Source organism: Populus alba, chromosome 7 (assembly GCF_005239225.2).
Source record: "Populus alba chromosome 7, ASM523922v2, whole genome shotgun sequence".
In the NCBI taxonomy this organism is placed as follows: domain Eukaryota; kingdom Viridiplantae; phylum Streptophyta; class Magnoliopsida; order Malpighiales; family Salicaceae; genus Populus; species Populus alba.
In genome coordinates this window covers 12,803,862-12,831,641 of record NC_133290.1, presented here as the reverse complement: position 1 = coordinate 12,831,641, position 27,780 = coordinate 12,803,862, and the positions used below count along the sequence as shown (strand labels likewise).

The window sequence follows — 27,780 nt, the reverse complement described above, 5'->3', positions numbered from 1 at the left end:
TCATGATACTCAAATAAATCAATTTCAATAAATTTTTTTTTCAATTTTATCCAAAACTACATTTTTTCTCTGTTTTTTTAACTTTTTTATTCAAAATCATTATTTTTAAATAGATACAAGTTGACCCACCATCCATGCATCAAGACTATGCTCTTTTATATATATATATATATATATATATATATATATATATATATATATATATTAAATTAAGACTTATTATATGAAATGTCAATTAGTTTAAGGAAAAAACAATAGAATTATTGTGACTCTTCGGTGGAAAAACTTTCTTATAAGAGTTGAGATTAAAACATTACTTATATAAGAAGAGTCTTCAGCTATGGGTAACAAAAGAAAAGAAAAGAAATTCTCGCTCTTTCTCTGCAACATTTGTGCTTTTCTATAGTTTCAGTCATTAAAATTCTAGTCTAACAACCTTTGTTGTAACTTTCTCTAAACTTCATCTTTACTATATATAGATAGATACATCAATTACAGCCTTACAAATGTTTTTGAGTCTCTTTAAATTCTTTGGGTTTTTATCCTGTTGACAGAGGAGCGCAAAAGAAGCTCCTTCCTTCCAACCCAAGTAAACATAATATGATTTTTTCCTCTTAATTATTTATCCTTTCTTGATCTCCGTTTTTTGTTATGGAAAAAAATGTTTTAATTTTTTTTTTGTGGGATTGTTTGTTTTTGCTCTATACTCTATCTATGTTGCTGGCATGCTTGTAATTTAGGATGCAAGAGAGAGCAGAACCAGACATGCAAGGTCAGAATCAAAGTTCCAACATTCTGGGAAAGAGTTACCAAAGATTATCATTATCTTGGTTGCTTTAAAGAGATAATGAGTCTTGACGATAAAAGATGCAAATTTTGATCTGGGTTTTTGCTGGAAAGAAGAAAAAAAGACATGAATTAATATTAGAATTATAAAGGATTTTTCTTTTTGATTAATGGATCCATTGGAGCCACCAGGCGGGCAGCCTTCTCCAGTGCCTAGGAAAAAGATGACCAAACAGCTAACAGGAAAAAGAGATGATACACCATTACATTCTGCGGCCAGAGCTGGAAATTTAGGCGCTGTAATGGAGATCTTAACTGGTACTGGAGAAGAAGAATTGAAGGAATTGTTAGAGAAGCAAAACCAATCAGGAGAAACTGCCCTTTATGTTGCTGCAGAATACGGTTATGTTGATGTGGTCAGAGAGATGATAAAGTATTATGATCTTGCTGATGCTGGTATCAAAGCAAGAAATGGGTTTGATGCATTCCATGTTGCTGCAAAGCAAGGGGATACAGGTAAGGCTCAATCTTGGAATTTACCATTTGTTCATTATATTTTAGGAAACAACGTTTGAGTTTTGGTCTGTACTGCTGCAGAGATTCTGAGGGTGCTAATGGAGGCCCATCCGGAATCGTCGATGACTGTTGATTTATCAAACACCACAGCTCTGCACACGGCTGCCACACAAGGTCATATAGAAATTGTGAATTTTTTGTTGGATGCAGGGAGTAGCCTATCAACCATTGATAAAAGCAATGGAAAAACTGCCTTGCATTCTGCAGCTAGAAATGGGCATGTGGAAGTTGTCCGAGCACTTTTGACAATGGAGCCTGGGATAGCAACAAGGATAGATAAGAAGGGACAGACAGCACTTCACATGGCAGTGAAGGGACAAAATATTGAGGTGGCGGAGGAGCTGATTCTCGCAGATCCTTCAGCTGTAAACAGGATTGATACTAAAGGCAACACACCCTTACATATAGCAACCAGGAAAGGACGAGCTCAGGCAAATTTCTCCTTATTCCCTACCTTTCTAACATATCAACAAGGATTAAAATCAAAGATTATTCTATTTTTATGGACGATTCAAAGTCTTATGTCGAGATTTTTTGTCTAATCCAAGTCATCTTTTCATTTCGCATGCTGATCTTACACTACTATTCAAGAATGAATTCAAAGCAAGCTTCACTATTTAAAAATCTATATGCAGTTCACAAAAAGATAATAGAATTGAGAAAGATAATCAAGAAAGAGTTTGATACAGAAAAACTGTATCTAAAGAGTTTAGATAGTTATCCTTCTTAGAATAGTTCATTAATGAACTCGGTTGGCCATGGCACTTGATTTTTCCATCAGCAACTAATTTTCCTAATTAATATTTAGTCAAACCCTCTTAAATATTTTATAGAGATCCACCTTAATAATTATTTACAAAAATTCCTTGATGGTGCATCTTATTCGAGTCACTACTTTAAACATTGGTTTTCAAATCAAACTGCAGTTGACTTCTACACAGAATCCTGAAATGTTCGACAACTTGGCTGTATCTGACTTATGGAAACTATAATATTGTTAAAGGTGATTTAGTTGAATTTGGAACTCTTGGTAACATTAAATGGCATATACCCCAAGTGGATTATATATATATATATATATATATATATATATAGTTCAGCTTGAAGAGCATTGGGGATAGAAAAGTGTATAACTGATGTCTTATATTTTTATTTTTGGGTTCAGATTGTTAAGTTGCTTCTTCGGCATTGTAGAACTGATGTAAAGGCTGTTAATAGGACTACTGAAACTGCACTCGATACTGCTGAGAAAACAGGACATCCAGAAATTGCAGTCATTCTGCAGGAGCATGGGGTTCAAAGTGCCAAAACGATTCAGCCACCGGAAATAAATCCGGTGCGAGAGCTGAAACAAACAGTAAGCGACGTGAAACACGAAGTCCACCACCAACTGGAACACACACGTCAAACCAGAAAGCGTGTGAAAGGAATCGCTAAACGTCTCAACAAAATGCACGTTGAAGGTCTTAACAATGCAATCAACTCCACCACCGTTGTTGCCGTTCTCATCGCCTCAGTTGCCTTTGCAGCCATCTACACCGTCCCTGGTGAATATGTTGATGACCCTAGCGAAATCCCCCCTGGACAGTCTTTAGGGGAAGCAAATATTGCTCCAAGAGTTCCGTTCATCATATTCTTCATCTTTGATTCTACTGCCCTCTTCATCTCCCTGGCTGTTGTGGTGGTGCAAACATCAGTTGTAGCCATAGAGAGCAAGGCCAAAAAAAAGATGATGGCAGTCATAAACAAATTGATGTGGATAGCTTGTACCCTTGTTTCGGTCGCATTTCTAGCACTGTCTTTCGTTGTTGTCGGTGAACGTGAGAAATGGTTGGCAATCGGTGTTTCCATTGTAGGAGCATCTATAATGGCGACAACGTTCGGTACAATGTGTTTCTGGGTGATAAAACATCGAATTGAGGCCTCAAACATGAAGAATATTCGAAGATCATCACTCGGGAGCAGGTCACGCTCATTCTCAGTTTCTCTGGTCTCGGACACTGAGATCTTAAACAGTGACTACAAAAAAATGTATGCAATTTAATCTTTCTTTGCTGGGATCACTAACAAATCATAGTTTTTTCATCTTCTATAGATTCTTCTAATCATTATTGTAATACTAGAGTAATTTTTATGAGTAATGTCATGAACATTTTAGCTTTTTAGTACTTGATGTTACCTTGGCATGCATATGAGTTTAATCTAACATGATTTTATCATTATGATTCATTTACAAAATAGAAATATTTATATCAAGTATGTTCTTAACAAACTGAAAATAGAAAAACTATAATTGAAATGAAAGAATCTAACTTCGAACAAATAAATAAAATGAAAAACAAGAGTGTAGAATGGATCAAGGAGAAGAAAAAGAAAGGGTGAAATTAATATAGGCCATTTCTTCTGAATCCACGTGTTTACAACGATCAATCCAACCCGAAATTAATCATTATTATATTTTATGCTTGACACAAAATCCATAGCTGGAAGTTTTAACCATGGCATTGAATGAGTTCCATTGCTCTTAAGGATCTAGAGCTCATACTCCCCACCCCTTTTTTCCCAGCAAGGAAATGAAAAAAAAATTAATTGTTTAGTATTATAACACAGAGTGTTTTTTTTTGTCTATTAAAACAAAAAAATTATGTAAGTCATAAAATAAAGAGTAAACACTCTAAACATAATAATTTATCTCTCTCTTAAATAGAAAAGATTTAAGAGATTTTTTACTGATATTTCATGTGAATTATTATGCAGGTTGAATAATTGAACAACTTATATATGGTTTGCAATAATTCAATCTTTAAATAATTATTCAAAATCAAAGAAAATAAAATTTTTAAGTAATAAATCCTTAAACAACTGTAGATTTGTCTAACAAAATTTTATAAACTCTAGAATAACTTTGTTTTATTGTTTCCGCTACTTGTATGACATTCAAAACCCAACACATTGATCTTGGCAGGGCTAGCAGAAACATCCTTGTTAGTATTGTTGTTAGTCATGGTGAATCAAGAAAAAATGGGATTAATTAAGAACAAAATCGAAGAGATTAAAGGGCTAATGACTTGTGATTAACTGTTATGCTAGGATCAAGCAATCGAAGGTGATTTAAAGAGTGGTGGAGGCAATTTTTTTGAAAATGGCAGTTAGTTACTGTTGCCTAACATTGGTGTCTCTTCACGTTATGGTATTGTTTAAGTGAGTTGGATGCATTCCAGTTTAAGTCTGTTCTTAATGAGACCAAAAGATTGGGGCTTGAAAATTGTAATCTTGCTGTCAGTTTTGTCTCATAAAGCAAAACCTGGTTTGGAGGTTATAATGCAATGATTCGATCATGCAATCATTTCATCGACTTGATGATTGCAGCATGCATCTCCTGAAGTTGACCCCATATGGGTTGTCTAATATTTAAACCTGGACTTTTGAAAATTGATGAATAACTATCGCATCTGTGGATCAATGTTCTGTGGATCGTAATAACTTCTTGTCACATATGCTGATGAAGTTCTTCCAAAATTTGTTCCACCGTGAGTTTATGATATATATAATATATTCAAATATTTTTAAAGTGAACTCTCAAATGACTGGTTGAGATGGTAAGGAAAAAAAAAAAAAACTTAATATGAATTTGTATATTTAAGTTATAGCATTAGCTTCTTTTTTTTACTGATATATCTATACCTCATTAATTTTTTTTTAAAAAAATAACTTAAACTTCAAATTATAATATTTGTAGATTTGATAGGAGTTTCTTTATATGTGTGTAGATGTAAAAACAAATGTAATATTCACGGCATAGGTTGTACATTATTAAATATAGTAAAACATTTCACTAAAATACTATAGCAATCTACATTAACACTAGAATTTGTTTTTAATTTGGTCCTCAAAGTCAATTTGATGTTTAATTAGTCAAAAATTCTCAAGAGAAGAAAAATTCAATGAAATAGAATTAAATTGTAAAACATGAAGGAATCCCTTGGCCAAGGTAAAATTAGAGGGAAAAACTTATTTTTAGTTCTCTTTCTTTTCTTTTCCTACCTTTATAGAACCTATAGTTTTTTATAATTTTAAATTTGATCCAAAAATTTATTTATTTTACATTTTAGCTACTATGAGAAAGAGAAAGTTAGTTAACATGAAAATCATCAATCTTGGTTACCGGTAATAAACTGATAATATATGGACGTCATGTGCCACTCCAAATAAAAAAGGAGAAAACGAGGAATAACATGAGACGGCAAAAGCTTATTTTTTAGCATCTCAAGCCCTTACACGTGTTGTTCAAAGTGCACGAGCAGCCTCGATGTTGTGGCATGAGTATTAAAAGACAAATAAATTTTTATGTGAAGGATAAAAAAGTCACTACATTAAAAAAATGAGGGGAGCTACAGTGAATCATACCCCTGGTTGTAGTTATTTGTTATGAGAATTTTATGATATCTTGGATGGGAGATTTGAAGCTAGGGTTCAACTTGCGCCAATAAAGAATGACGAATTTATATTGCAAAAAAATATGTCAATTATACATAAAAGCTATACGACTAAACCTAAGATCCACCCGGTAAAGGGTTGGTTCATGGATGAGATGGGTTGGCAGAGGGTTTACCTGTGTTAGTTTATTTATTTTTTTTTTTAATTTTTAAAACCTTTAAATAATATTATTTTGGTTAAAAAAAATTCCAGGTTTTTCTATTAACCCAAACCAAACTACTCTTTAAATTAACTCGCTAGGCTAAACAAGGTCTTATAACTAGGTTACACATTTAAAAGAAATGTACAACACAAACTTTGGAAGCAACTAGTGTCAATAAAAAAGATTCCATTTTTTATATATTAAAAGTATTTTTGGTATTGTAATAATAGGTACCTTTTAAAATGTTTTTTATTTAAAAATATATCGAAATAATATTTATTTTTTATTTTTTAAAATTTATTTTTAATATTAATACATTAAAATCATAAAAAATTAATTTAAAATAATTCTTTTAATTTTTTTTTTATTAAATAAACAAATATTAGTTATAACAACAAATTTTCTGGTAACACGTTTATTTCTTGAGACAAGATCTCTGTTTGTAAATGTAAAAGCACCCTTGCTAGTTGTTTTTTAAATTATTTTTTATTTAAAAATATTTTTAAATAATATTTTTAATTTTTAAAATTATTTTTAATATCAGGTATTAATGTGAAATAAATAAAAAATTTATTTTTTTTAAATATTTCCCAAATCCTAGTTCACTCAATCCAACTCAGGATTGAAACCATTATTCCCATTTACTATGGCTAGGGTTCTGTCTGTAATATTCGCTAACCCATTTTTTTTTTATTGCATTATTGTGTTATAAAATTAAAAATTATAGTGCCGTCGTGGAATTAATTTCCGGATCAACTTATCCAATCAAATTGAATTTAGTAACTATATTTTAAATTTAAAATTAATTACAGTCGCAGTGACTTCTTTTCTTCTTCTTCTTTTTTTTTCTTTCAGTAGATGAATGGTCACAATGCCTAAGACTTTATTTATTATAAAAATTTAGTATTAGTTTCAGAAAGTAATAAGAACATCAAAGATATATATATATATATCTTATTTCTCAACCTGTGACAACCTTTATTTTTTTCATTTACGAAATTACCAGTGACACGTATTTCCAAATATAATCTATGTAAAATTATGAGGCCTAGTGTTAAGGTGTGTTTTACTATTCATTCTCCCTTGAATAGCTAGGAGAAAAATATACAGCAATAAATTAGTATTTTGACTGATTTATAAATAAACAAGGATAAAACAAAAAAGATTGAGGCGTGTGCCAGCCAATGCTCGAAAATAGTCTTGTTGACCATTTGACCATACGAGAAAAGGCAAAATTGATGGACTTGTAAAATTCTTTCTTTTAATCTCGTGATTTTTATTATACCATGTACCATTGAGTGTAAATTAAGAACAAAAGCAAAGAAACCGAGAAATAATTTAACTCTGGATTTACTTTTTATTTTTTAATAATTATAAATTTGAGTTTCTTTGATATTTATTGGAGACTTATATAATTGTTAATTTTAAAATACATAAAATTAATTAAAATATATATAAACTGACCCAAATATTTATAATAATAAAAAAAACAAAAACAAAAACAAAATAAAATTAAGAAAATATTTTTCTGTTTATAAAAAGAATTGACTGGGAGCAAGATCTTTCTAGATTGCCATATAAATTATGATTTCTAATAATTTATAAATGTATGTCAATTTGTGTTTTTTAAAAATTTAAATAAATTTTTAATTTTTTTATATATTTTTAAATTATTTTGATATATTAATTTAAAAAATAATTTTTTAAAACATATAAAATATTTTTTTATTATATAAAATATTTCAAAAATAATCACAACTACATCCATCTTACCGTAGTAACTAAGGCATGAAGTGACGTGCGAATTCACAAGCCTGAAGGAAGCGCTGACGTCAGAAGCACTAACTGCCGGATATTATTATCGCCAGGACAATTTGGAGGCCAGATCCAGCCCTATCTGAAGACAAACCCGACAGGTCTTAGTCAATTTTGACAGCCTGTAAGATGCTGAAGAACCTTCGAAGAAAGAGGTTAATACAAATAGTGACATCATGTTCATTTCACCTGGACGTCTCCCATCCTTTTACCATTACAGATAAATCCCAACCCCTCTCTTGATTCTGATGTTTTCATGGAACATTCACAGTTGATGGCTCCCGTTTATATTCAGTTTTTTAAATAAAATAAAATAGAATTTTCTTTCATAAAATAACATATTTTAACCATTTCACACGTTTAAAAAATAATATTTAAAAAATATTATATTTTATAAATTCAATAACTTAATATGTCATGTTTCTGAAGTGTCTTCGCATATCTAATTTGAAAAGTTGCTTCACCTTCTTCTCAAAACATTGAAGGGTGGAGAATTTTTTTATTTATTTACATAAATCAAGTAGATGTAAGACCCGGCTTTTGAGATTGTTGAGAAATGTGATTATGATTATTTTTTAAAATGTTTTTTTATTTATAAATATATTAAAATAATATTTTTTTTATTTTTAAAAATTAATTTTAATATCAGGGTATTAAAATTATCTAAAAACACAAAAAATATATTAATTTAAAATAAAAAATATCTAATTTAAAAATATATTTAAAACACAAAAAACAAACAATGTTTTTAACTTTGTTCGGACAATTAGAATAGCACAAAATGCATTTATACTCTAATTAAAAAATAAAATGAACATGCATGAAGATGACCACTGGCTCCGGTTTATTTTAATAATTAAATTAAATCTTTCAGCTACACGAAAGGAAAACGGCGGCCATGCTATGAATCTTTAGTGCACATACCATGATCGAACAAAGAAAATCATTAACAATCGGTATATGAGAGAGTGATGGATAGCGGTTTTTATCCCTTTTTGAAAATTTTTAAATTTTAGAATAATTTGTTAATAATATTTTTTTCAAAAAATTATTATTTTAATATATTTAAAAAATCTAAAAAATAATCTCCAACACACTCCCAAACATACATATAATACAATTAATTATAAAAAAAATATATAATCAAAGACAGAAGTATCGTCAGAGTGGAAAGAGAGACAAGAACATGCAGAAGCAGATCCAAGAAGTATAATATAGTAATGTCATTGAGCTAGTTCAGGCAATAAAATGTGGCGACGTCAGACCAAGATGCATGAACAAAAATGTTGAAATTGAAGTCATGTCGTTTTGAAAAGGAATCGAATAAATTAATAAAATGGGTCCACCGCCTCGGAAAATGTATATCGTAGGAATCCACCATAGCTAGGTGGTCGGCCGGCAGCAACTTCCCTAGTAACTTCGAAAGGCATTAATGGCTTATCCAAGGACATATGTCATGCAATACCGACATAATATATGGTCTTTCACACCTTTTACGCTGCTTTTTGGCTCTTCGAGATGTGGAAATGTCGACATGGCTTTTCGAGGGGGATCAAGTGACATTATGTTATAGCTTTGAACAGATACAAGGAATTTTCTAACATTGAAAAAGACCCTTTCGTGCGTCCCAAGTAAACCTCCACGAGCCTTTTGCCTGCTTGCATGGTGCTCGGTCAACCTTGGAATACTAAACTAGCCCTAGCTTGAATTCTAATCTTATCTCTATTAATAGTAAAAAATAAGAAATAAATTTATGGGAGTGAAGCTGTGGATGCTGATGACCTAATTAATTGGAATTACAGGGAGACATATTTGGTTTTAGTTTTAACTTGTGAAAGTCGATTTGAAAATATTTTGATACTTAGAGAAAGAGAACCTCAAGAAGATGATGGGATTATTAATTTCTGTAAATTGTATTAATTTGATCTAATTAATCAGCTTACTCAACTGTTTAGTGTTTTAATGATTTATTAAAAGACTTGGCAGTAAAAAAAAGTCCCTCCTTTTCATTTGCCGCCTCCATTTTTTTTTTTCCATTTTTTTTTTAATTTGTCTTTTTTTTCTTCAATCTTATACTCCAACTTTTTTTAACAGGTGTCCGTGCTGCAACAATTAATGAAGCTTCCTTTTTTATTTTTCAACTGCCCCTCCTCTTCTTTTTAATCCCCCATCCCCATTTTTTTTTTTTATTTTTTTTTTATCTTGATTTTGTTTTTTTATCTCCAAATTTCATCCTTTTTTTTAATAAAAATCTGAGTTGCATTTGAATCAACTAGATTAATTAGATCATGTTAAATTAACTCTTACATGATGTAATTTTAAATTCTAGCTAAGCAATGAGTTAGGCCAAGATATTTTTTTTTCAATCTTATCCATTTTCTTTCTCAATTATATTCTCAAACTTTTTTACTAGTTGACTTGTTTTTGGACTAACCAAGTCAACATGGTTATATTAAAATAATATTTATACGGTTTAATCTTAAACTCATGTCAGGTAAAAAGTTAGGTTGAGAGGTTTTTTTTATTAATTTTATCATTTTTTAAAATTTTATACTTATATTTTTTACTAGTTAGTGAGGATGCCCTTGAATTGACCAAGTCAAATATATTGTGCCGGGTTAAACTCCTATATAATTTAATTTTAAACCAGGTTCAGATAAGGGAATCAAATAAGAAGATTTCAAAATTAACAAGATAAATTTGATTTAAAAAATGTAAAATAACTTTTTTACCTTAATTTTGTTTTTTATGTATACAACCTGGCAATATTATATTTTTTCTTATTGTATTAACATGCTCCCCCCACCCAAAAAATAAATGAAAAAAAAACACACGTTTTTTTAATCAAATATTGTTCAACACATACTTTGTGAACCATAAAAAACAAAAATGAAAATATAAAAATACCTCTTCATCCAAGAAAAAAGACTATTTTGATTCAAGGATAGTATAGTAATTTTATTATGTAACTAAAACGCAAAAGATGAAAGTATCATTAATTGCCCGTCAATGTATTAATTGTTTCCTCAAACGACATGGTGGTTTTTCACTATGAAAAAATGATGATAAAAAGACTATTGTACCCTGATCCCAAGGCTATTTGTGTAATGTTTAGAGGGATAGAATCATCATTTCATTGTTTCAATCTAAAATGAAAACAAGTCTGGACTTTCAATGAAAAAAGTGGGAAAAAAGAGGGTTTTTTTGTTTTTTTTTTAATAATATATCCTTTCCCTTGGCCATATATATATACCTTATGCACAACACACAAACGAGATACACACACACACACACTCTCCAGCTCAGTTGTTTTCCATTAAAGCATACCTTTCTTTTTTCCAGTTTATTTGTGAAAAAATCAACAAATTCAATAGTATAATGAGAAACAAAATGGGTGCCCATTGAATTATATAAACTAAACTTGAAATTATTGTCAAATATTGAGAAATCAATTAATATCTCTGTTGAACAAGTTGGTATAAAACGTTTTTAGCAAGCAAATTAAGCTTGGTCCACGGCAGACTATAAGAGATATATCAACAAAACTTTCAAGCAATTATTTTTTTATTATTAATATGGATATCCAGATTAATTTATATATATTTTAATTAATTTTATAAATTTTAAAATTAAAAATTATATAAATTTCTAATAATTATTATATTAACCACCACGCACCGTTCATTATTATATGTATCTATAAAGGTTTCAACCTAAAACACTATTTATCAGTACCAGCTCTGTGGGTCTAGATCAGTAGGAAATAATTTCTTATAAATGGGATTTCATGAATTAGCTCAAATAGTAAATAATTCTGTGTCCACGACATCCAAAACCCTAGAAACATGACGTGCATGCACAAAACTTGATGTCAACATGCAAGAACTGGTAACGGAATATTCTATAATCGTTAACGGAAGATCTAAAAATTAACAGATATGAATCCCCATACGTGAAGTGGAAGATTCTATTTATGCGATGAACAGTAAGTGAAAAAGCAAATAAAAAATCATCATTTAAAATATGGTCAAGGATATTCGGTCCAATCCATAAATATTATCTCCCCAGATGCATCCCACGAGGCCACAACTACTGCTACAAACCATGCTGACTTCTCTCTTCGTTTTTTTTTTTTTTAATTTCATTTTTATGTCAGTGCTGACGTAACCAACATTATCCAAAACCCATAAATCACTCCGAAGGGAAAAAAAGAAGAAGCATGACGTCATTTTCCCGACGTGGGCTCTCTTGAAGCTGACGTGTATTCAAATCCATCTTTGAACGACCTGTCGATCCTCTACACCCAATCCTACGCTCAAATATTTAGACTATCCATTGACAACTCCAGTCTTTCACCCCAAGGAAATGTGTCTCACATGGCAGTATCCAATTGGTTGGATTTGAAAGAGTGTGGTAGGCTTGAGTATAGACGATGTTGTTTTGACCACACCCAAAAAATGAAAACGAGTCAACGGGGCCGAACGAAAATGTTAACAGCCGACTTCGAAGTAAGGACAAAAGCTGTGTCGGAAGCAATGACATAAGCAGGAACGCGTGGCAAGTTTTTATTAGAAAGTGGCACACGTGTCACCTATCACAGGCTTCGGTCAGCTAAGGTGGAAATAAATCAAAACCATGACAGATAAACTCCCACGTTTTGACAAGGACCCACATGTCCTTAAAAAAAAATGAGGTTTATTTTTTTCGAGTCCTCTGTCTTCCTTCCTATATAAGCCTCCTCATGTCTATCTCTTGGAGAGTATCATAATTCAGAAAGCAAGAGCTAAAAGGAGAGCAGAAGCAGCAGCAGCAGAAAGAACTAGTAAGCTCTCTTAGAGAGATTCAAGACAAGGAAGAAAAGCACCAAGAACGATTTCAAAGCTGGGAATGAAGGGAAATAGATCAGCAAATCAGTTGGAGTTACCAGCTGGATTTAGATTTCATCCAACAGATGATGAGTTGGTGAATCATTACTTGCTTAAGAAATGTGGAGGCCAATCAATTTCTGTTCCTATTATTGCTGAGATTGATCTTTATAAGTATGATCCTTGGCAGCTTCCAGGTAATTTTTCTTTTTTGAAGTTGTAGTTGTTGATTTTGAGATTAGATTTGAGTGATTGATTCGATTTGGACAGAAGGGTTTAGTTCAGATTTCTTGATTCTTCAAGATTTTCATTCAATTTTTAATAAAAAAGAGGTTTTTTTGGATGAGATCTTCTTTACCATTCATTTTCCCAGTGATAAATAGTAAAATGGATATTCCTATAGCTTCATACAATTACATTTTACAGATAATAAACCCAGAAAATTTCCAAAATCTTCTCAGCCATTCACTATTTTCTCCGGTTGCTTATCAATTTGTTTAATATTTTTTTTATTTCAAGATCTTTAATCTAAACGAGTGGACGGGAAAAATGTTAAATGGGTTTTATTGAATTTTATTTGTTGACTAATAATTTCTCGGCAATTATTTTTGTGCAGAAATGGCACTATATGGTGAGAAGGAATGGTACTTCTTTTCTCCAAGGGATAGAAAATATCCAAACGGTTCAAGGCCGAACCGGGCGGCTGGAACCGGGTATTGGAAAGCAACCGGAGCAGATAAACCCATTGGCCGGCCCAAAGCACTAGGCATAAAAAAAGCACTTGTATTTTATGCTGGTAAAGCTCCTAAAGGAATCAAAACCAATTGGATCATGCATGAATATCGCCTTGCTAATGTCGATAGGACTGCTGGGAAGAAAAATAACCTAAGGGTACTTCCTCTTTTCCATTATTCTCTCTATAATTCTTGTTATAATCCCTGCGTTTATCTTCTGCGGTCAGAGTCTTCTTCTGATGCAATGCCCCAGGAACTATCGTTTAACATGCTCGGACAATTAAGATTGGACGATCATGAATGTGGGGTGGTGATGTCAGTAGTGTCTTTTTAATTATAATTTAGTGTAATTGACATGGATGTTTTCTCATGTGTTATTGCAGCTTGATGATTGGGTATTATGTAGAATATACAACAAGAAAGGTAGCGTAGAGAAGCATCTTCCTGCTGAAAGAAAATCAATAGCAAAGTATTCAGAGATGGAAGAGCAGAAGCCCAACATCAGTGAAATGTCTGGCTACTATAATGGAATGGCACAAATTGCAGCACCGACAATGATGATGAGTAATAGCAATGACTTCTTACAGATGGACACATCTGATTCAATTCCAAGGTTGAATACAGACTCAAGTAGTTCAGAGCACGTGCTGTCACCTGAGGTCACATGCGAGAAGGAGGTTCAGAGTCAGCCAAAATGGAATGATGAGCTAGATAATGCCTTTGATTTCAACTTCAATTACATTGATGATGGTTTCCAAGATTACCCTTTTGCTTCACAAGATCAGTTCCAATTGGACCAGCTCTCACCTTTGCAGGACATGTTCATGTATTTACAGAAGCCATTTTGATTTTAGTTACAAAACAAGAAAGACTAGGGTTCTTGATGTGTGCCCGGTGGCCATTGCATTTTAGTTTCATAGGTAGAAATAGTATATAGAACATTGTTATATTCTTGCATGTGGCCCAGGACAATCTTCGTCTGGAGTCTGCAGATGTAGTTTAACATTTGTGGGAAATCTTGGGGATTGATCAGTGTCAGAAAATATTTTTTTATATATACATACATATCATGGACGAAACCCAGGGCTACACAGCCACTTTCAAGAGCCAGATTACAGGGAAGAGTGTCAACTTGAGATTTTCAATTGATCGCAGTATGGATTCAAACCCCCTTTACCTTTTGATGATTATTGCCAGTGCCAGTGTAGGAGAAGGTACAGGGTGGCCTGGGATGTATTATAAGAAGCTGGTGATTGATCAAGGGTGATAGAACATGGTTGGATTAATCAGCATTGCTCATGTTAATGTGTAATTGTAACCATTCTTGTAGGATTGGACAAGAATTTGCTTCATTAATTAAAAATTAGTGACATTCAAGAAAGTCTTCTGTGCCTGTGGTTGTTTTTAATCTAACAGTAGTGATCTTCTTTCTGCTAATATGCAAGTGTAATGATTCATATCGGAAATTCTTGTAGGACTGTACAAGAGTTTATTGCATTATTCGAAAATTAGTGAAATTGAATCTAGTCAAGAATATTACAAGTGACCTTTAATTGTTTTTAGTCCAGCTGTTTTAATCTCTTGTCCTGCTTAAAAAACGAAGAAAAGGATAAAAAGAAAACAAGGAGAATGCAAGTTACTGTGACGTGACGGTGACGGGTTTAGGGGGATGAACATGGAGAATAAGCCAAAAAATATGCTTTCATGTAGTTTGACGGATAATTCAACGTTTACTTCACTTAATTCATACGGTTCTGTGTAACTTGCAAGGTTTGAAAACTGTGGCCAGAGAAGAACAACCATCGTTGATATTGCCTCCCTGCAAACTGGTTTGTGGGGTTGGTGCATCCATAATCTTAACTGTCCATGTTGACAGTTTAGTCAATTTTAACCCAAAAGAAATACTATCTTGCTATTTTCAACACAAACAAGTAGATGGTGGGTGCAGAAAGGATAACGATGAAGATCTGGAAAGACTTTATAGAAAAATATAGATTTTTCTCTGGTTGAGGAGTTATGAGTCTAAGTTGTACTTGTAATTCTCCTGGAACAAGCTACGATTCTTAAATTAATATTTATAATTCTCTTAGGACGAGATATTTCAATTTTTAAAATAGTATTTATAATTCTCTTAGAAGAAGAGATATTTCGATTTGATTCTTAAGTTAATATTTGAGTTTTTTTTTCAAGCGATAAATAAATATAGATTCAAGATGATAAAAATAATATTTTTATAAAATAAATAAATTAATATGGTCTCTATATCATGTTGAGTGTGTTTTATATACATTGAAAAGAGGATAAGTATGGTGTTCTTGGATGAATAATCATTTAGATCTTTTTTATTTTTAAAAATCCAATAATATACAGTTTCAAAAATATCTTTAAAATATCTAAAAAATATCTTAAAAAAATACTATATATGAATAGTAAATAAAATTATATCAAGCTAAGAAATTAAAAAAATCTTTTTTTTTTAATTATTGTATTATCAGATAAGAATTTCCACAATTCAGAATTTAAAGATACAGGGGAAATGAAAATAATTTGTATGGCTCGTTATTTTATTAAATTTTCACAACCCATCAAGTATAATTGTGGGGTCTGATTCACCGGACCACATATACATCGTTTTACTTTACAAGTAATCTGCTGTAATGGCGGAAGAATACAATGTTACAGCTTAGCAGCTTTCTGTACAGGACAATTGTTTTTTTTAACGTTTAGAACACCTGTCATCAAATGATATTGCTTCTGGATTTAGGAAGCCTGTCGCAATTTCCAGGTGCCCATCCAATCAGTTGCTTCTCATTGTCATAAATCACCACTCTGTCTTGCATTGATATGTCTAATAAAGCCAAAAGAAAGGAAATTGTAAGGAATTTTAAGCAATATTTCAAGGTATGCTCCAAATTATCCAGAAAACATTTACCTCCAATGACATTCAGATCATTCAGACCTACTTCTGTACCATTTAGAATTCCCAAGCAAGCGTTTCCCTTGGACTGGAAAAGATTTTGCCAGCGTTCATAGAAACACAAAGGCTCATTATGACTGCATCAGAGGTTGAACTTGAAATCAAAAGGTGGAAAAACTGTTGAGGGTGGACTTACTGATACTATAAGATAAGCTTCTGGTGGGAATTCAAGCTGAGTTTTAGATTTTCCGTCATTCTTAAAGCTCAATGCAAAGGTCTTGAAGTATTTCTTGACATCACGTAAGCTTTTGAAAGGTTTCCGTCCTTTCCAGCAAATCGGAAGCGTCTTATCATCCAGCGCTTCTGTCAAATGCTTCGCGGGTATTTCTCTCTTCATCTGAAAGAAACATGGCATGAATGCATGAAATTCAGCTTTAATGGATGGTTTCATTGGAAGTAATCTGAGCCTCAAGTCAAATTGAGTGAGGATTTAGTTTCAAGCATCTGAAGCATGCGACAACAGATATCTGTCTGTCATCTAGACAATTAAGATGATGTTTGAGTGGGAAATTAAACTGCAAATTAAGGAAACAAATATATTGCAAAATTAAGGAATCTTTTTTCTCGTAGATGTAATGAATTTCCAATTCAGTGAGCAATGATTTCAGGTATTGAGAAATGTAGTGCAAAGTTAAGGTGATGATTACATACTCTGCTCAAGTTGCACCAGTGCAAATGTCAGGCTCTTAGTTCTTAATGTTACTCCATGTTTGGCTTATTTTATGAGAATTTTTTCCACTTACCTGAGAAATTAGACCTTGATACGCCTGAGAATTAAGGTAAGTATAAGAGGCCCCGCTGTCAAAAGCTACGATCATGTTTTTGAACCCAGTAGTTTTCCCATCAAAAGTCAATTCGGCGAATCCAGGTGAATAGTGTTTCCTGCCATGCACAATGAGGATCTACCATAAGAATATGAAGATATGAACTATAAAAGCTAAACTTTGAGAAGATGAAAGGAAATTCATGAGGCCTAATTACGCATTGGGTGACATTGGTGTCCAAGCTACACGAGATGAATCATAAAGATCATCCCCGAAGAAGAGGAATCCTCCACCGCGCCCACTCAAACAGTGTCCAATCACATTTCTCACTAAACCCAGACCACTAAGCTGTGATACAATGCTAGGTTTTCCCCGGCCAAGACCAAGCACTCCGTCTATGGGATGATAAGTCCCACCTGAAACCTGGTCATATCCACACCTGTTCGAGGAGAAAACGAACAGAGAGAGCAAATGATTTAGATTATGCATGCCTGCCGACCAAATGAAAAATGCATCGAGTCTCGTAAAGTTTTAATGAAGAAAGAAAGCAAAGAAAACAACCCAAGGGCCAGAAGAGGACTCTGGCGCTTTTCACTTGTAAAGTTGAGATTAAAGGCATCCCTGACAAGGACGCCATAGGATGATCCACTATCAGCATACTCAACCTCATAGTCACACTGCCCTGGGTTTTCACTTATTTGGTCACCACTGGTGTGCAAGGATTGACAAATGGGGTCCTTCGAATCCACTAGATTGTTCCTGGGTATGTAATATGGATGAGGAGCCTGTAAATGAAAAGTAATCACGTTACTCAGTTATTGAAAGAGCATAAAATCAAGCATAGGATATCGAAACTACTTAGAATCACATGCAAGTTTGAAATACAATGATAGTTGCAAGATCGAAGACAAACTATAGAGCAAAGTAATTTTTGACTTTTAGTTGCAAGATCGAAGACAAACTATAGAGCAAAGTAATTTTTGACTTTGACGGAGCAGCAGAAGTTTACAGATTTACCATAAAACAAGTAACAAAACTATGTTGAAACTAACCACATCAATCAAATCTGGATAAATAACTAGAGGGTCATCTGTAAGTTGCAGCATTATACAATAATTCCATCCTTCAGGTTTAACTCAAGCCCAGGGACAAGACACTTAGACACCATGGTGACCGTGCAGGTTTGACCGTTTGATCATGTGATGAACATCATGAAATGAATGCTAAATTAATTTTTTTTTCATAAACTGTTAATAAACTGGTTGGAAAAAACAGAGAAAACCTGTCATAATGATTTTTACCTCTGTGCAGTGGACACAGGGAGCATCACATTGGAGCCATGTAAGATCACTTCCAGTATCTACATCGAGAAAGTAAGGTTTTGATGGTTGGCCAATGTTGAGGGTCACATTATAGAACCTGCACAATGAAACTCTGTAATTTTAGCAACAAACGATTGAGTTATGCAGTTACAGTCCGGACTCCAGATGAACACAAAACTCCATGAATCATTGCATAGCTATCCATGAAGGTTATGAAATTTCAATTGATACAACTAAAAAGAATCAAAGACAAATAAACTCCTACGATAAAATATTGGCAAAAAAAAAAAAACAGAAAAGTCAAAACGCATTTCAGTTATGCGCTTACCCAGTAGGATAGACATTCCCGTGAAGTGGTAAGACAATGGATGATGGAACTCTATTCATCAACATTGATGAACCCGTTGTTTCACCTGACATCATAGCCTTTCTCCATCTTTGCTGCCTGTCATCACTAGCAGCTGATGACCCTAAAATCAAAACTAGCACTAACACCCCCACCACCCAAAAACCCACCTTTTCTTTTCCCATTTCTCTCTGTTTTGACAGTTACCGAGTGGTTGTTTCTGGTGATTAATTAATGCACTACAACTTATTTGATAAATGTCTGAAAGAAAACCAAGACTTGGTCAATTCACTTGTATTGATTGATTTGTGAGAAGCCCGTATGAGTCCGAATTTGTTTTTATTGACATGGGGAGTTTTGCTTGACGATTAAGGATTCATGGGTATTGCTTGGTTCTTGAAATCTTGACTTAATTACCAATTAAAAAATTGAGATTTCTTCAAATGTGATGTTTTGTTAAAGGTTCTTTTATTCTTTTCCTCCAGTGAGATAGGAGGATCATGTTGGTGGATTTAGAACTAATTCTTTTTCTAGAATAAATGTAAAGGCAACTAAAAGAATTAGCAGCAAGTTAAGGTATATAAATTGCCTTTTCATCCAAGCACAAACACAGCTGTGTATAATTAATGGCAAGGCATATTCAGATGCTCTGTTTCAGTTGAATTATCATGGCAATTTCATGGAAACTTCCATGAGAGGGACATTAGAAACAAACCCAAATCAATAAAATGGAATGGTGTAGTCTTCACCACCACGATGGCTTGCCTTCTTGTTGGGGAATCCGAACCGGTGATGTATTAATATTTGTTCATTAGAGGGTAAGCACACTGACACAATATTTAATGTGGTTCAGCAAACCGCCTACATCCACTAGAGAAGCCATTTGATTATATAGGGAGAGAACAAGATTTATAACAATAGAGGAGGAGGAATCATTCCCTCTTTAGCAACTCTTAACCTCACTCTATTTCTCTCTTTTTAGTGCTGCAATGGCAGCTACTGCTGGCTGCCCTTGACAGCCCACTCTCTCCTATATTTCTCACATCTTTGGCTCTACTATCTCACTCAGCTCTCTCACTTTACTACTCTCTCTCGGTGCCTATTCATAGGCAAGAATGGTTCCACCAGCTCCATCTCTTCTTCAACAATGGTGGCTGTCAACCTTTGACATTTGGGATAGGTGCACATGGTTGGTGGAGCTCCAGCTACAGCTGCATTTGTCAATGGACAGTGCCGTCCATTAATGGTTGCTGCACATTAATGGCAACAAACCCAACAATCACCCCCTTTGCCATTCATATGGGGCAACTGTCCTCTTGCTTCTTCAGCACATGTTTGCATCTTGCAGCTCTTCCAAGCTTATCATTCCGAGAGCGTCTCCGGCCAAGTTTACAAGTACTTACTACACCTTTCAATCACCAGAGTCATCAAAGCACACCTTTTCTCGCACAAAAGAACCATCGCTATTTTAGGTCTCAAATCTCAATGATCGGACCGCACCATTGCATCCGGAACGATCAAATTAGTTGGAAACAAGTATGAAATCGTCCAAATCGCACTTCATATGGCTAAGATTTGATCAAACAATTCTGATTCAATCTCAGATCCGGTTAACGTAGGATCAGCTACACTAGATTCTTATCCTAGGCTCGCGGCTCGGCTTGGCTTGGCTCGGCTCCTACTCGACTCGACTCGACTCGCAGTGATGACATGGAAGGTGAGTCCAACTATGCTGACATGTTGTTGAGTGTGTTCTATGTGCATTAAAAAGAGGATAAGTATAGTGTTCTTGGATGAATAATCATATAGATCTTTTTTATTTTTAAAAATCAAATAATATATAGTTTGAAAAACATCTGAAAAAAGTACTATATATGAAATGTAAATAAAATTATATCAAGCTAAGAAATTAAAAGGGTCGTTTTTTATTATTATTGTATTATCAGATAAGAATTTCCACAATTCAGAGTTTAAAGATACAAGGGAAATGAAAATAATTTGTATGGCTCCTTATTTTATTAAATTTTCACAACCCATCAAGTATAATTGTGGGGTCTGATTCACCGGACCACATATACATAGTATTACTTTACAAGGAATCTGCTGTAATGGCGGAAGAATACAGTGTTACAGCTTAGCAGCTTTCTGTACAGGACAATTGTTTTTTTTAACGTTTAGAACACCTGTCATCAAATGATAATGCTTCTGGATTTAGGAAGCCTGTCGCAATTTCCAGGTGTCCATCCAATCAGTTGCTTCTCATTGTCATAAATCACCACTCTGTCTTGCATTGATATGTCTAATAAAGCCAAAAGAAAGGAAATTGTAAGGAATTTTAAGCAATATTTCAAGCTATGCTCCAAATTATCCAGAAAACATTACCTCCGATGACATTCAGATCATTCAGACCTACTTCTGTACCATTTAGAATTCCCAAGCAAGCGTTTCCCTTGGACTGGAAAAGATTTTGCCAGCGTTCATAGAAACACAAAGGCTCATTATGACTGCATCAGAGGTTGAACTTGAAAACAAAAGGTGGAAAAACTGTTGAGGGTGGACTTACTGATACTATAAGATAAGCTTCTGGTGGGAATTCAAGCTGAGTTTTAGATTTTCCGTCATTCTTAAAGCTCAATGCAAAGGTCTTGAAGTATTTCTTGACATCACGTACGCTTTTGAAAGGTTTCCGTCCTTTCCAGCAAATCGGAAGCGTCTGATCATCCAGCGCTTCTGTCAAATGCTTCGCGGGTAATTCTCTCTTCATCTGAAAGAAACAAGGCATGAATGCATGAAATTCAGCTTTAATGGATGGTTTCATTGGAAGTAATCTGAGCTTGAAGCCAAATTGAGTGATGATTTAGTTTCAAGCATCTGAAGCATGGGACAACTGATATCCGTCTGTCATCTAGACAATTAAGATGATGTTTGAGTGGGAAATTAAACTGCAAATTAAGGAAACAAATATATTGCAAAATTAAGGAATATTTTTCTCGTAGATGTAACGAATTTCCAATTCAGTGAGCAATGATTTCAGGTATTGAGAAATGTAGTGCAAAATTAAGGTGATGAGGTGATGATTGACATATTCTGCTCAAGTTGCACCAGTGCAGATGTCAGGCTCTTAGTTCTTAATGTTACTCCATGTTTGGCTTATTTTATGAGAATTTTTTTCCATTTACCAGAGAAATTAGACCTTGATACGCCTGAGAATTAAGGTAAGTATAAGAGGCCCCGCTGTCAAAAGCTACGTCCAGGTTTTTGAACCCAGTAGTTTTCCCATCAAAAGTCAATTCGGCGACTCCAGGTGAATAGTGTTTCCTGCCATGCACAATGAGGATTTACCATTAGAATATGAAGATATGAACTATAAAAGCTAAACTTTGAGAAGATGAAAGGAAGTTCATGAGGCCTAATTACGCATTGGGTGAAATTGGTGTCCAAGCTACACGAGATGAATCATAAAGATCATCCCCGAAGAAGAGGAATCCTCCACCGCGCCCACTCAAACAGTGTCCAATCACATTTCTCACTAAACCCAGACCACTAAGCTGTGATAAAATGCTAGGTTTTCCCCGGCCAAGACCAAGCACTCCGTCTATGGGATGATAAGTCCCACCTGAAACCTGGTGATATCCACACCTGTTCGAGGAGAAAACGAACAGAGAGAGCAAATGATTTAGATTATGCATGCCTGCCGACCAAATGAAAAATGCATCGAGTCTCGTAAAGTTTTAATAAAGAAAGAAAGCAAAGAAAACAACCCAAAGGCCAGAAGAGGACTCTGGCGCTTTTCACTTGTAAAGTTGAGATTAAAGGCATCCCTGACAAGGACGCCATTGGATGATCCACCATCAGCATACTCAACCTTATAGTGACACTGCCCTTGGTTTTCACGTCTTTGGTGACCACTGGTGTGCAAGGATTGACAAATGGGGTCCTTCGAATCCACTAGATTGTTACTGGGTATGTAATATGGATGAGGAGCCTGTAAATGAAAAGTAATCACGTTACTCGGTTATTGAAAGAGCATAAAATCAAGCATAGGATATCGAAACTACTTAGAATCACATGCAAGTTTGAAATACAATGATAGTTGCAAGATCGAAGACAAACTATAGAGCAAAGTAATTTTTGACTTTTAGTTGCAAGATCGAAGACAAACTATAGAGCAAAGTAATTTTTGACTTTGACGGAGCAGCAGAAGTTTACAGATTTACCATAAAACAAGTAACAAAACTATGTTGAAACTAACCACATCAATCAAATCTGGATAAATAACTAGAGGGTCATCTGTAAGTTGCAGCATTATACAATAATTCCATCCTTCAGGTTTAACTTAAGCCCAAGGACAAGATACTTAGACACCATGGTGACCGTGCAGGTTTGACCGTTTGATCATGTGATGAACATCATGAAATGAATGCTAAATTAATTTTCTTTTTCATAAACTGTTAATAAACTGGTTGGACAAGACAGAGAAAACCTGTCATAATGATTTTTACCTCTGTGCATCGGGCACGGGGAACACCACATTGGAGCCATGTAAGATCACTTCCAGTATCTACATCGAGAAAGTAAGGTTTTGATGGTTGGCCAATGTTGAGGGTCACATTATAGAACCTGCACAATGAAACTCTGTAATTTTAGCAACAAACGATTGAGTTATGCAGTTACAGTCCGGACTCCAGATGAACACAAAACTCCATGAATCATTGCATAGCTATCCATGAAGGTTATGAAATTTCAATTGATACAACTAAAAAGAATCAAAGACAAATAAACTCCTACGATAAAATATTGGCAAAAAAAAAACACGACACAACAATAAAGTCCAAACCCATTTCAGTTATGCGCTTACCCAGTAGGATAAACATTCCCGTGAAGTGGTAAGACAATGGATGATGGAACTCTATTCATCAACATTGATGAACCCGTTGTTTCACCTGACATCATAGCCTTTCTCCATCTTTGCTGTCTGTCATCACTAGCAGCTGATGACCCTAAAATCAAAACTAGCACTAACACCCCCACCACCCAAAAACCCACCTTTTCTTTTCCCATTTCTCTCTGTTTTGACAGTTACCGAGTAGTTGTTTCTGGTGATTAATTAATGCACTACAACTTATTTGATAAATGTTTGAAAGAAAACCAAGATTGATTTGTGAGAAGCCCGTATGAGTCCAAATTTGTTTTTATTGACATGGGGAGTTTTGCTTGACGATTAAGGATTCATGGGTATTGCTTGGTTCTTGAAATCTTGACTTAATTACCAATTAAAAAATTGAGATTTCTTCAAATGTGATGTTTTGCTGAAGGTTCTTTTATTCTTTTCCTCCAGTGAGATAGGAGGATCGTGTTGGTGGATTTAGAACTAATTCTTTTTTGAGAATAAATGTAAAGGCAACTAAAAGAATTAGCAGCAAGTTAAGGTATATAAACTGCCTTTTCATCCAAGCACAAACACAGTTGTGTATAATTAATGGCAAGGCATATTCAGATGCTCTGTTTCAGCTGAATTATCATGGCAATTTCATGGAAACGTCCATGAGAGGGACATTAGAAACAAAGCCAAACCAATAAAATGGAATGGTGTAGTCTTGATCACCATGATGGCTTGCCTTCCAACTTCCAAGCTCGAGGATTGAGTCATGGAGACAACTTCCAAGCGAGGATTGAATCATGGAGACTTTTCTTTTGTTTCATGAGCAAACCGTTATTCAGTCCTTATATTTTCAGTAAAATAACTAATAAGTCTTTTAGTTTAAAAAATCCAATTTATATATATTTATTTTTAATTTCATCCTTAATAATAGACTTTAATGATATTTTAATTGTGTTTTTTTTTCCTTTCTAAAATGTCTTCATTTTTAGTCAACGTTTATGCCTTTAAAAGGGTATACTGTGTATGAATTAACAATCAACTCTACTCAAGCAATTAGCTTATACATTTCGAAACTAAAAAGAATAACTTTTAAAATCATAAGCAAGCAGGGATTAAATTTTAATTTATTCTTGTTTCTCATATAAAATCATATAATTTTACGAGTTAATATATATCTAATGCGCAAACTCAAATTAAAAATTTAAAAATTAATAAAATCAAACTTAACTCGTGTATAATTAGTAAACTCAATCAAGATCGTTTAAAATCACGATTTTATACCCGAGTTTGAAATTTATTTATTTTTTAAAATTTATTTTAGACATCAGCATATCAACACAATTTAAAAATACTAAAAAAATTAATTTAAAACTAAAAAAATCTCAAAAGTGCAATTCATAGTTTTGAAACCCGGCCGACCTGACGAGTCGACCCGGACCCGGTGGAACCCAAGGCTGGAACCGGGCTGGGTTGAAAAAAAAATAAATGAAGGAAAAAGCTGGCGTGACCCGACTGACCTGGTTGGTTGACCCGGCGACCCGGCCACTAACCCGTTGATTTTTTTATATATATATTAAAACGATGTCATTTTGATTTTTTAAAAAAATTGATCTGATGACCCAGTTAAAACTCAAAACCTGACCCTTGAACCGAGCCGGATCTTAAAACTATGGTGCAGTTAACTACAATGCTAAAAATTTTCTATCTTACCTTTTTCTTTGCCTTTTATCAGCACGAATCAAAAGCTAAATAGACTTTAATTCTCGGTTAAATTGTTTATTTCAATAGTTAATATCAGCTTCTTTTTTTCATTTCTTTTTTTGTGAAGTGGCTCATGTCTTTCTATTTATCTCCTTAATTTTCTAAAATTTTCATGTAAAATCGCAATTTTTACTTCATCTTTTATATTTGCAGATCAGCAAACAATTGATCTAGAGGTACACTGTTGGTGCTTTTCATTTTTTCTCCTTATTTTTATTTTGACTCATGTTTTTCTTTCAATTTATTTATTTATTATTGATAAAATTGGCTCTCTTTTCTCCATATCTTTCTCATTGTTTCTAATTATATAATTTCTTTATGTGTAAGAAGAGAAGCACAAACCTAAGTAAAGCGGATTTTTAATTTGTTTCTTACTGGTATAATTAAAAAGATTCAAGATCCTGTTTTATTTAATCTTTTCTCTCAAAAATAAAAACCAATACTATAATGTGAGTTATACTGACTTACATGAAGATTGACATGTGTTTGAACTTTGTGAATTTCCAGACAATATTAATAATCTTACGGGAGGTGGGAGCTGGGTTGACGTGCTAAAAGCAATGAGATTGGTTTTACCAGTAAATTATTGTTTTAGAGTGATTATTTTTTAGTTAATGAAATTCTATTAATATAATTGTATTATATTTTTAAATTATTTAAACTATGTATAAGTTTTTATTTGAACTAAGTATTTTAAGGTGTTTGAACATTTATCTTGTTTATTTTCACTTTTATTTTAATTATATTATGTTGTTATTTATCACTTGTAATTATCAATGTATAATAGTAAATAAAAACTTATAATTTTATGATATGGGTTTACGTTGTATCAAAAAATATATTTTTGACAACCTTGTCTCTAACCTTGTATTGCTTCATGATTTTTTTTCCCAATAATAAATGTATTTTCAAATCAACTTGCACATCAATGAAACTGAATCTCTTTCTAAATGATTTTAAAGAGGCACTATTCTTATTTTTATTGTGCATTCATAAAAATTTAATAAATTTTTTTTTAAGTGTTATTCTCAAGTTTTAAACCTAAAAAATTAAAGGAATGAAACAAATCTCACTAACAATTGGACTAACTCCTTGAGTTTTTTTTCCCCCATTTTAGCTTCACTTCTAATTTTCTAAAATTACAAAGACCTCTCTAATTATGTCTCGCTAAGTTTTCGTTTATTGATTTGCTTTTAAGAAAAAAAAACTATTAAAATAAAATAATATAATGTAATTTTAACTATCATAACCGACCCTTAATTTTCCCATGTGCTTTCAAAAATATAAAATTATCTTTTCTTGATGTGATGAGAAAACCTGAGGTGGATTAATGTCAATTCCATATAAGCTTATTGAGAGTGGGTGGTCTAAGGTTTATTTTTGACATAACTAATTTGAATAAAAGATGCTCCCTTTTTTGAAAGCCAAAACTCTTTTATATAATCTAATTTTTCTTTTCAAAATAATCCTTTATTTATTAAAAAAATCCATATGAGTTGTCCCTTGAAAATAGCTAGAAATTTTAGAATAACCTTTTCTTTACTAACAAAAACATTCGAAATTTCATCATAGCGTTTGAATGATATGCTTTAAACTCTTGACCAAAGAAAACAAAACATCCATTTGATAATACTACATGAAAATAATAATTTATAATTCAATAATAGGACCTACATGAACATAATAAATAAAATTTGTTGTTTGGCCTCAAAACATGATAGCTGATTCCTTAAAAAATATTTTGCAACAAACTATTCCTATTTCACTAAATTGCAAAGTTCTCAATAAAAATATTGATAATGATGCATATATGCCTTTTAATGGCTACCATAAAATATGAAAAAAAATGGCTATAATGAGAAAAGTTAGGGGTAACTTTGTTTGAAAGATTCTTTATGATGACAATATCCAAATAATAATTTTAAGATGAAAAAAATGGGCATGACTAGAAGACAATTGTCATAACTTATTATTGGCCTCTTATATTTACACGATTTTTTAAAAAATATATTTTCAATAAAATTTAGTTCGTTTCCTGTTAATGTATAGGAGAAAAATATTTTTCAAAAAAAATTATAAAATTTTTTATAATTATGAGATTTGTATTACATCAAAGCATTGTTTCTAAATATTCATGATCAATACTTAATTAAAACTGGATATTAATTAGAATCATTGACACTGATATATAATTATGTTTCTTCTTTTGTTGTTATCCTTTTTAAGGCTCCATATAAATGTACAAAAAATTAGAAAAGAGAAAAAAACCAAAAAGTCAGAAAATGAAAAATTGAAAAAATATATTAATGGAGA

The 27,780-nt window shown here is 33.0% G+C and overlaps 4 protein-coding genes across 4 annotated transcripts; 2 read left to right on the top strand and 2 right to left on the bottom strand.

Moving 5' to 3' along the window:
* The first annotated feature begins 360 nt into the window (after positions 1-360).
* LOC118043462 (ankyrin repeat-containing protein At5g02620) lies at positions 361-3,421 on the top strand. The gene is made up of 3 exons (XM_035051442.2): positions 361-1,302; positions 1,384-1,793; positions 2,489-3,421. Exons 1-3 carry the CDS (start codon positions 957-959, stop codon positions 3,404-3,406), a joined length of 1,674 nt encoding a protein of 557 aa, XP_034907333.1. The 5' UTR covers positions 361-956; the 3' UTR covers positions 3,407-3,421.
* A 9,151-nt stretch (positions 3,422-12,572) lies between these two features.
* Positions 12,573-14,796, top strand: LOC118043461 (NAC domain-containing protein 2). Its single transcript, XM_035051441.2, has 3 exons — positions 12,573-12,878; positions 13,298-13,572; positions 13,799-14,796. The coding sequence occupies exons 1-3, from the start codon at positions 12,704-12,706 to the stop codon at positions 14,261-14,263; spliced, it is 915 nt and encodes a 304-aa protein (XP_034907332.1). The 5' UTR covers positions 12,573-12,703; the 3' UTR covers positions 14,264-14,796.
* A 1,152-nt stretch (positions 14,797-15,948) lies between these two features.
* Positions 15,949-19,179, bottom strand: LOC118043460 (aspartic proteinase Asp1-like). Its single transcript, XM_035051440.2, has 8 exons — positions 18,807-19,179; positions 18,458-18,575; positions 17,718-17,941; positions 17,374-17,595; positions 17,136-17,274; positions 16,529-16,729; positions 16,348-16,420; positions 15,949-16,263 (listed from the first exon to the last, which is right to left on the bottom strand). The coding sequence occupies exons 1-8, from the start codon at positions 19,007-19,009 to the stop codon at positions 16,154-16,156; spliced, it is 1,290 nt and encodes a 429-aa protein (XP_034907331.1). The 5' UTR covers positions 19,010-19,179; the 3' UTR covers positions 15,949-16,153.
* Positions 19,180-20,812: 1,633 nt separating this feature from the next.
* LOC118043459 (aspartic proteinase Asp1-like) lies at positions 20,813-24,053 on the bottom strand. Its single transcript, XM_035051438.2, has 8 exons — positions 23,683-24,053; positions 23,327-23,444; positions 22,586-22,809; positions 22,242-22,463; positions 22,004-22,142; positions 21,388-21,588; positions 21,207-21,279; positions 20,813-21,123 (listed from the first exon to the last, which is right to left on the bottom strand). The coding sequence occupies exons 1-8, from the start codon at positions 23,883-23,885 to the stop codon at positions 21,014-21,016; spliced, it is 1,290 nt and encodes a 429-aa protein (XP_034907329.1). The 5' UTR covers positions 23,886-24,053; the 3' UTR covers positions 20,813-21,013.
* Between the last annotated feature and the right edge of the window lie 3,727 nt (positions 24,054-27,780).

Bases quoted from the DNA above. Each gene is read 5' to 3' on its own strand.
- LOC118043462 (XM_035051442.2), top strand. From the start codon at position 957: ATGGATCCATTGGAGCCACCAGGCGGGCAGCCTTCTCCAGTGCCTAGG. The intron at 1,303-1,383 runs GTAAGGCTCAAT...GTACTGCTGCAG, and splicing joins TGCAAAGCAAGGGGATACAG to AGATTCTGAGGGTGCTAATG. The intron at 1,794-2,488 runs GCAAATTTCTCC...GGGATAGAAAAG, and splicing joins CCAGGAAAGGACGAGCTCAG to TGTATAACTGATGTCTTATA.
- LOC118043461 (XM_035051441.2), top strand. From the start codon at position 12,704: ATGAAGGGAAATAGATCAGCAAATCAGTTGGAGTTACCAGCTGGATTT. The intron at 12,879-13,297 runs GTAATTTTTCTT...ATTTTTGTGCAG, and splicing joins TGATCCTTGGCAGCTTCCAG to AAATGGCACTATATGGTGAG. The intron at 13,573-13,798 runs GTACTTCCTCTT...GTGTTATTGCAG, and splicing joins GGAAGAAAAATAACCTAAGG to CTTGATGATTGGGTATTATG.
- LOC118043460 (XM_035051440.2), bottom strand. From the start codon at position 19,009: ATGGGAAAAGAAAAGGTGGGTTTTTGGGTGGTGGGGGTGTTAGTGCTA. The intron at 17,942-18,457 runs GTAAAAATCATT...TTTCATTTACAG, and splicing joins CCTGTGTCCACTGCACAGAG to GCTCCTCATCCATATTACAT. The intron at 17,596-17,717 runs GTTGTTTTCTTT...CTCCTCGAACAG, and splicing joins AGTCCTCTTCTGGCCCTTGG to GTGTGGATATGACCAGGTTT.
- LOC118043459 (XM_035051438.2), bottom strand. From the start codon at position 23,885: ATGGGAAAAGAAAAGGTGGGTTTTTGGGTGGTGGGGGTGTTAGTGCTA. The intron at 22,810-23,326 runs GTAAAAATCATT...TTTCATTTACAG, and splicing joins CCCGTGCCCGATGCACAGAG to GCTCCTCATCCATATTACAT. The intron at 22,143-22,241 runs GTAATTAGGCCT...TGTGCATGGCAG, and splicing joins ACACCAATTTCACCCAATGC to GAAACACTATTCACCTGGAG.